Source organism: Phodopus roborovskii, unplaced genomic scaffold (assembly GCF_943737965.1).
Source record: "Phodopus roborovskii unplaced genomic scaffold, PHOROB, whole genome shotgun sequence".
Classification (NCBI taxonomy): domain Eukaryota; kingdom Metazoa; phylum Chordata; class Mammalia; order Rodentia; family Cricetidae; genus Phodopus; species Phodopus roborovskii.
This window is the reverse complement of record NW_026126525.1, coordinates 39519957-39529433: the sequence shown is the minus strand read 5'-3', so window position 1 is coordinate 39529433 and position 9477 is coordinate 39519957. Positions and strand designations below refer to the sequence as shown.

The 9477-nt window shown below is 39.9% G+C and overlaps 1 protein-coding gene across 1 annotated transcript in view; it reads right to left on the bottom strand.

Moving 5' to 3' along the window:
• Positions 1-648: 648 nt before the first annotated feature.
• The window catches only part of Decr1 (2,4-dienoyl-CoA reductase 1), a 29521-nt gene continuing 20692 nt past the window's right edge, over positions 649-9477 (bottom strand). The window contains exons 6-10 of the mRNA XM_051198612.1: positions 4868-4967; positions 3222-3294; positions 1376-1522; positions 907-969; positions 649-814 (exon numbers count right to left, since the gene is read on the bottom strand). Of these exons, the coding sequence (XP_051054569.1) occupies positions 755-814; positions 907-969; positions 1376-1522; positions 3222-3294; positions 4868-4967 (443 nt within the window). The 3' untranslated portion in view covers positions 649-754. The remainder of the gene's footprint in view (positions 815-906; positions 970-1375; positions 1523-3221; positions 3295-4867; positions 4968-9477) is intronic.

The window sequence follows — 9477 nt, the reverse complement described above, 5'->3', positions numbered from 1 at the left end:
TCAGTGATATGGCCATTGATAAGCCCGCCTTATGTCAGTAAATAACCTGCCATCCATGCTAATGGAAACAGCCATGAAAGTAAGAGTAGACAGAAAAAAAAAAAAAAAAAAAGGTTCAGAGAGAGAGAGTAAGAGGGACCAAAGAGAATAATGGGAGAGTGTGAATATAAACAAACCATTTGTATATATGGATGAGGCTGTGGAAAATAATTTTACTCTGTGTGTGTGTGTGTGTGTGTGTGTGTGTGTGTGTGTGTGTGTGTGTATAAGAATGCTTGGGGGAATGCACATGTAACAGTGCATGTGTAATGTGTAGCAGTCACAGGACAACTCTGGGGAGTTGGTGCTTTCCTACCACGTTGGTCCCCGAGATTGGTCTCAGGTCATCAGGTTTAGCAGCACCTGCCTTTACCTACTGAGCCACCTCACTGACATAAGAATAATTTTTTAAAAATCTTTACTCCTTTTTAGTTCTACCATGTTTTGAAGGCAAGATATCCTGCCCAATTTATTCTTCAGTACACAGTAGCCACTCTTGATCTGGCATGTTGTATGCACTCGACCACTGACTAACCATTTATTAGGGCTGAGGAGCAGCTCAGAGGTAACAGACTATCATACCAGACACCTGAGTTTGATTCCAGGCACTTCAGAAATAATCAAAGCAAACATTTATTAACCCTGAAAACAAGCAGACCACAGTCCATCTGTATTGACTCTAGTCCCTTTTGCTCCAGATGAAGACTAAATGATCTTAGGAGCCTTTTGTCTTCCTGATGAGTCCTTCCATTATGTCCCACTCCTCCTTGGTGACCTGAGAAAGGGAAACGATGTCAATTGTTAAACACACGGTTTAAAGCCCACAATCATGGCTTGTAGTAGTAGTGTATGGAACAAATACATTACCTTCTTTAGAGAGTTGAATTCACCCGACAGAAATACTTCCTCTCCACCATCAAATCTAATGACCTGAAAAAGATAGCACAAACCCTTGCACTCCTTTTGAAAAGTCTCTCAACCATCATCCACCTTCACAACCTAAATGAATGGAGTCTCCTTGGTAGCTTCGATCAAAGCTCAAATTTCAGAGGATAAATCTGAGGTATAATCTAAATTAATGTGTTCTGGTTAGAATGTTCTTTTCAACAACATTCTACCCTTAAAGATCATCTTAAACAATGTCTACCAAGGCAACTTGAACTTAATAAAATTAACTTATCAAGGAATAAATGTTTAAGAGAATAACACATAAATATGTTATTTGCAGCTAACTAAATATTTTAAATCATATTTATATTTAACATTATTAGGACTGATTCCAAAATAGGAGATCCCACAGCAACCCCCCAAAGTGAAGACACACAGCAAGGCTTACCGCCCCATTAATCCAAGAGGCATAATCACTACAAAGAAAAGTGGCTAGATTTGCAAGTTCCTCCACAGTCCCCAGCCGACCACAGGGAATCCTTTCAATCATTTCTTTCTCAAAATTTCCAGTTGGGTCCAAACGGCTAAAGGCACCCTTAGCAATGAAAAATGAAAAATTAAGTTAGTGTTTGTCTGTATGTATAAGATTGTGTGTGTGTGCGCGTGTGTGCACATGTGTGTGTGTGTGCAGGCGTGTGTGTGTGTGTGTGTGTGTGTGTGTGTAGATATATTTAATTTCTCAATTTTACCTAAAATACTACTTGTACTATAGTATGCTGTTCACCCCTTAGACACTATAAAAAGAATGTCACCAAATTTTTCACATTCACTGTCAGCCAAACTAGGTCATTTTACCTACATGTACCCTTTAAAAGAAAAATATCCATCAAGATTGCTGTTATCTTAGTTTTTCATTTCTCCTATCTCAACAAGTCAGTTTTAAAGATCAAATGAACAGAGCTAGAGAGATGGCTGAGTGGTTAAGAGCACTGACTGTTCTTCCAGAAAACCTGGGTTCAATTCCCAGAACCCACATGGCAGCACACAACTGTCTGTAACTCCAGTTCCTGGAACTAGCTTCTCTAGAACAGGCTGGTCTCGAACTCACAGAGATCCACCTGCCTCTGCCTCACAAGTGCTGGGATAAATTATTAAAAAAAAAAAAAAAAAGGATGAACAAACAATACATTCAAAAGAGATTACATTGTAAAATGGAGATAGTGGGATTATCATTTCATTGAATAAACTTATTCAAATATGAAATGCTTAAGAGAACTTCCTTTTTCCTCTTGTCTTCAAAAATAAAAATAGAAAAGGGAAAACAGGTCTATTAATTCCAACTCTATCTGAGAAAGAGAAGTAATCACACTGGCCAGTCTGTGCTTTGTGTCTGATGTGTGGAACACAGCAAGGTGAGAAGGTAAGCTCAATGGCCATGAACTCATGAAAATGAGTTCCTTCTCTTCTAGACCTTTAAGCAGAGGTGATGGAGTTCCTTCTAACACAGGTGAGAGTGCTCCCCCTGGAGGTGCCCGGTAAGCCTGCAGTTCTCCCATGGCAGATTCAAAGCAGCACAGACTAAAGGCCAGGAAAGTTCTGGCCTTCAGCTTCCTTTTTCTCTCTCCCACATGAAATATCTATTACTTAGGTACAAGCATATCCCCACTTCTCCACTATAGGTCCCCTTCTTAGGAAGTACTCTGACACAAAAGCTCTCACGTCTTTCCCAATACCTTTGTGGGCACACAAAGAATTCAATGTGGGGACCAAAGAGATGGCTCAGATGTCAAGTGCACTTGTTACACCTAAAGAGGACCCAGTTCAATTCTGGGCTCCTACATGATGGTTCACAGCATTTACTGACCTCTTTTGACCTCTGTGGCACCAAACATGCACATGGTACACAGAGGTACATGCAGACAAAACACTCACACATAAAATAAAACTGAGTAATTTTAAAAACTTTGAAAAAAATAAAGAAACACAAGGCAAATAAATACATGAAGCAGACGAAGTCTCCTAGTCACTGGAATACAGAAAAGAGGCTTCTGTGACTATAGTTCTTCTGGGACAGTGTGCAGAAGACATCACTCCAACTATGTGCTTCAGCCTTCAGTTAGTTCTGCATTAGTTTTATTATACTTTATTAATATATATTTACATGTATGTATATATTCATTCCAGTTTCACCTACTCTTTCTAGGCATCCCTGGAAAGTCCCCACACAGCAGAATGTATCCACCACTCTTTGATTCCTTAACCATTCAAAGTGTTATTAATATGTCAAAACTTACTTTGGTTTTTATAGGCCCCGGCTGAATTATATTGAATCGCATTCCATATCTACCCCACTCAGCTGCAAGGGACCTAAAAATAAATCAAAGGAGATAACATACTAAATTGCATTCTATATTTACCCCCATTCAGCTGCTAAAGACTCCTAAAAACTAAACAAAGAACATTGTAAAATATTGTACTGCATGTTCAAGCACGACTAACCAGTGTTCGCTGCACATTCACTGCCTGCCAGGAGTCATGCCCACAGGTAAGTGCTAGTATTTCTCTCTATGTTTCAAATAGGCAGGTAACTGAGGCACAGAAAAATGAAACCATTTCCTCAAGATCATGGTGCTAATTTGTCAAGGGGGTCTAGGACATGGCTGCATCTTTACCTCCTCTATTATGAAACTTAACACTTACATTTTAGTGTCTTGAGTCCTACACCTACTATCTACAGTTTACAAGAAATCTAATATGCCAGGCATAGTGACACATGCCTTTAATCCCAGCACTCAGGAGACACAGGTAGGTGGATTTCTCTGAGTTCAAAGCCAGCCGGGTGGGTTTACATAAGAACTTTGGGCTCATCCCCAGCTTACATTTAGAAAGGTTATTACTTTTTCTTATAGCCTATGAACTACATCAAAATGTCTTCAGGTAGCATCACAAATTTATCAACTAAGCAAGACATGGATTGCACAGGTTTAAATTATTAACACAGCCTTGTTTAACTAGGCTTTACCATAATTGTTAAACTGGGCTTCAAAAGAAATCAGACTGAAAATTCTGAATGTCTTAAACCAAAATACAACCCTAAAAGTGACAATGGAACCTTGTAGCAACCTGTTTAGAAACACATTCAATGGTCTATTTTTCAACACGATCATATTTAATAGATGGCACTGGCACCTGTGTATATTTGCACAAATATGTACTTAACATAGTTGCAAAGGGAGATTTAAGTTACCTTAAAAGATACAAATAATGCAAATAAGGAAGGTAAGAAAGGAGGGGCAAAGCAGACGAGGAAACATATGAAGCTAAAAAGGCAGCTAAGAGTAATGCATTAATGTGTTTTATGTAGCCAAGCAGTGGTAGTGCACACCTTATGTCCCAGCTCTCAAGAGGCAGGTGGATCTCTGTGAGTGTATTGCCAGCCTGGTCTACAGAATGAGTTTCAGGATAGGTGGCTATGTAAAGAAACAAGTTTCAACACACACACACACCCTAACGTGTTTTATATAATAACAGATTTGCATACTCTTACCATGACTTTGTGAAAATGATAAGCCTAGTCAGTCATGGAGTTTGCAGTGCCCATGAGAAATAGCATACTAATTGTTCACAAGTGCAACTGATTTTAGTATAAAACCCAGGAAAATATTCCTCCTGAGAGGTTTATAAAAGGAAAAGTTTTGTACATTATAACCTTAATACACTGTAACTTTGCAACAGATAAGATTCATCAAGTTTCATAAGACTACAGGGTACCTAGTAAGATAGTTTGAAAGCATTAATCAAAGTCCAGGTCATTAAAAGCAGTCCTGTGGCATGTGATCAAACATAGTCGACTCCAAATCAGTCTTTTTTACCTTTCTCTGGATGGAGACCAGAGAACTTTATCTATTTTCAGCAACACAATTAACACGGTAATGCTCACTTATTCATGGCTTCCACGCCTGATTTAGCTGAAGAACTTGGCATTACGAAGCCTGATCCACTCTCAGCATAGACAGTAGTGATAGCAAGAAATGCAGCTCCTGGGAAGTGAAAGGGCACTTTATCAACAAAACAGCCACATCAGTTCCTATCAAAGAAACATGGTTGATAAAAATGGAATCCTGTGCAAAAAAGGAGGACTTATTCTTCTTTTTAAGTTACTGGTCCTTATCACTGAAAGAGTAATCTAAGAGAAGTGTGACATCTTGCTCCTAATCTTACTGTCTTTGGGATGGCCAGTCTGCACCCTCCTGTTCCTGGCAAGTCAGTACAGAGACTCATCCGTACCCAAGCATTACCTCAATATGAAGAAATCAGAACTAAAATAAAATGATCAACGACTTCTGCCTCTAGACATGGTGAACTGCTATTAATATCATAAAAACTGTACAAAAGACATGATACTGATACTGTCATTGCCAGATACCTGACGGCCAGTAGACAAGGAGTCATCCACAGATGAGAAGCCTAACGTCATCTTAGATTTTCAAAGTTAAAAGCATCTCTGAGACACAGCAGGGCCCAATTACTTTTGATAACTCTTCCTGAGCATGCAATGATGCCCCACTACGCACCTGAGGTTAAGCATCCATGGGATCTGACATAGAGCAACTGTCATTGCAGCTGTGAGCTCAATAGCATCTGGAGACTTCACAGAGGGGTGGGAGACACCAGGATGACAAGCAACTTAATGAATATTCAAGGGAAAAGCTACACTGCCCACCCATTAAACTTAAAGGATGAGTCATAAAATGATCCTGTATTTAGAGTAACTGCTTCCTAAGGTAAGGCTCAACACACTTCCAAGGAAACTTCAAGACTTATACTGAGTTAGGAATGGGAGAAAAAGCAATAGAAAGAGTACAAAAAATGACCTAAAGATACAATTGGCATATAAGCACCTTTATAACACGTAAAAGGAGTTCAAAGAAAGCTAAATGTGGGCCTCTGGGAAAAGGAGTCCATCGTCAAGCCTGAGAACTGGAGTTTGAGCCCTGGACCCACACAGAGGAAAGAGGGAAACTGCCCTAAATGTTGACCTCTGACTTCATGTATTCACTGCAGTATACTTCACACACACGTGCAAAAATGTCCATACTCAAACACAAATAAATAAATGAAATTCTAAAAATAATTAAAAATAGAAACAAATAACACCTATGGCAAAAAAATGTACATCTGAAATTTTGAAATTAAATCAATAAACTTAGCTATAGAAGATCATCCATGAAGATAAGACAATAAAAACTATCCAATACAAAGTTCACAGGAAAAATTGTTAAAAACAAACAAAAAGCCAGAACATCAAGTGGCTATGAAATATTCTAGCATTGCATATGTGTAATTGTAGTTCTGAAAGGAAGAACTATAGACTGAAAAAAATCAAATCTGGTAAAGCTATAAATTTCCTAGGAGGCAAACAAATGCCAAGAGGGCTAAATAAAAGGCAGAAACTAGGAGAGGGCAAGTAAGGTCACACAAGTAACCATCCTCACCCAGCCCTTGTCCTTGTCAGGGACCACATGGAAGGCAGTGACACCTCTAAGATTCCAAATCAAAAATCTTGTCAATTTTGAATTTCATAACCAACAAAAAAAAAAATGTACTTAAATTGAACGTGCTGTCTTCGGATACACCAATGCAGAGAGAATTCCTAGCCCCTAATCTGCATCAGAATGAATTTAAAGACAGCCTTGAGGCTAAACAAAATTAATACTAGACAGAAATCCAGATGGTCTAAAGAATAACATATCAGAAGTGGGTAAGTATGTAGGTAAACAGAAGGCATGGGTTTTTTGTTTTTGTTTTTGTTTTTGTTTTTTTTTTAGTTTTTTGTTTGTTTGTTTCTTTATTGCTTAAATTGATTGTATAAAGTTGGAGTAAAAAGTGACACTACAAGTAAGTAGCAACAGTATCTGGGACATAGTAGAGTCCCAGTAAAGTAAATGAATTAAAAGATGGGAAAGTATTCTAGATTGTGAAAACACAGATTTGTCTACTTCTTACATATAACACTAGATGTGAAAAACTATAAAAGAATAAAATATAGTCTTACAAGACATTTTAATTACTCTTTACCTGAAAATGGGCTATGGTGATACACCTGTAATCCCCAAACTTTCAAGGCTGAGCAAGATTTGAAGGACAGGCTGAGCTACATAATAAGACACTGTCTCAAAACAACAGGAGGAAAGAAGGAAGGAGGAGGCTTAGACTTGAAGGACTGCAAAGAAAGCATGTTGACGTGCACGTCCCTAAGTTCTCCTCCACACAAAGTTTCTTTCTGTCAACATATCTGAGGACAGAAACAAGATGTAGCTCAGCCCAGAGAGCATGTGGTGGAGGAGGGTAGGGGAGTATCTCTTTGAGGATATATAAATAAGCATGGTTATGTTAGCCATTCTCAAACTCCTACATATCAGACTCAGCCTTTTAGATCTCTGAAAACAGCTTTGCCTCCAAAAATCTCCTTGTGTAAAAGACAAAGAGTGTGGAGATGTCGTGGCCCCAGTACAATACAGGGACAAGCAATGTCATACGCATTTTTATTTCTAGCTGTTAACTTTGCACTGCCACCAGCTGTGCCTCCAACTGTAGCTACTCTGCCCTTGACCCTCAACCACCTGTTGTGCCCTCCTCTGCCCCTTAAGAAGTAACAGTGCACCCAAAGCTGGTGTTTCATCTTCATTAGGTGACTACCCCATGACATTCCTAGTCTGACTTCCTAGGTTTTGGATTGCCTACATAGTTTTGATGAAGGATTACATGCATTGCTTCCCCCAGAACTAACATCCAGGCTTACCCAGTGCTTAAAAGATCATGAGCACTTGAAAGCCTCAACTGCTAATCCAGTCCAAGGTTAGACCCATAGTACCCAGCTTCTCCGTCCCAGAACACAAACTGTCAGGGCACAGCCTCAACTGACAGGAATCTTGGAAGAATAGACACAAGGCTTCCATCTTTTAAAAAGTCTTACCTAATACATTTATAATGAAGCCCATAGAATTTTAATCCAGTGTGATGAATAAAAATAGACTGAAGTCTGTGTTAAAATGAAAGACAATAATGAGAAGTGAGTCAGTCAGAAAACTAAGGGTGCCAAAGATGAGTCAGGGGAAAAAAAAGGAGATCAACGGAGAACCAAATGTGAAGAACCTATGTAAGGAGATGTGAGTGACACTCATATATGGATTTTAGATATAGAGCAAAGGATCACCAGCCTATAATTCACACCACCAGAGAAACTAGGATACAAGGAGGAATCTAAGAAATCCATACAGGGTCCCTCGCAGAAGGGAGAAGGGACAAGATCTCCTGAGTGAGTGGAGAGGGGGCTAGGAGAAAGAGCAGGGGAGGAGAGGAAAGCATGTGGGACTAGGAATATTGAGTCAGGGGAGGAATCGATGAGAGAAAGAGAGAGAGAAAGAAAGAGAGAGAGAGACCATAAAAGAGGGAGCCATTATAGGTTTGAAGAGAAAACTGACTCTAGAGAAATGTTCAGAGACCTACAAGACTGACCTCAACTAACAACTTGAGCAACAGTAAAAAGGCTACCATAAATGTCGTTCCCTGATAATGAGATTCATAACTAACTTATCCACCATCATAGAGACCTCATCTAGTAGCTAATGGAAACAGAAGCAGACACCCATAGCTAAACACTGAGCCGAACTGGAATCCAGATGCAGAGAGGGAGGAGAAGAACAGGATACAGAAACCCACAGAGACAGCTAACCTGAACAAGGAGGAGCTAATGGGCCCCCAAACTGATAGGTGGGAAACCAGCATTGGACCAACTCAGATCCCCTGAACATGGGTCTCAGTTAGAAGACCTGGGCAGTCTAAGTGACCTCGAACAGTGGAACCAGGATGTATCCCTGGTGTACAAAAGGACTTTGGGAGCACATTCCCCATGGAGGGATACTCCCTTAACCTAGAGACAGGAGGGAGGGCCTAGTCCCTACTCCAAATGACTTGACAGATTTTGTTGACCCCTCCTGGAAGGCACCACCCTTCTTGTAGAGTAGGGGTGGGATGGGATGGGAAGGGGGATGGGAGGGAGGGAGAGAGGGAAAGAGGGAAAGGGAACTGGGATCACTGGGATCGGTATGTAAAATAAGAGTAAATAAATAAAGAGATGTGAGTGAGAAAGAAACAGAGACAGGACCAGAAAGTAGAGAGAAAGAAACACACAGAGCCAATGAGACAAAGGAGACAAAAAATAACAGCAGACAGGTAGAGTCAGCCCACAATCCCATCTCCCTTCCCAAGTCTATCTATCATCAGGAAGAAATAAACCAGTGACTAAAGTAACAGTGTCACAAAGTCCTGATCCCAATCACCGTCCATTTTGTTATGGGGGAAATGGGTAACGAGCATTGTTCTGGGTGCTGGGGAAGGACGGAGTTTATTAACAACTTTTAAAAAGCTGTGCCTTTCCAATATCCTGTTTACTCTTGCATTCCTTTGATCATCACTACTCAAGCCAGTTTGGGAGTTACCCACACTGGGGAGAAGTTATTGAATTTCTTAGATAAAAGTTTCTGAACC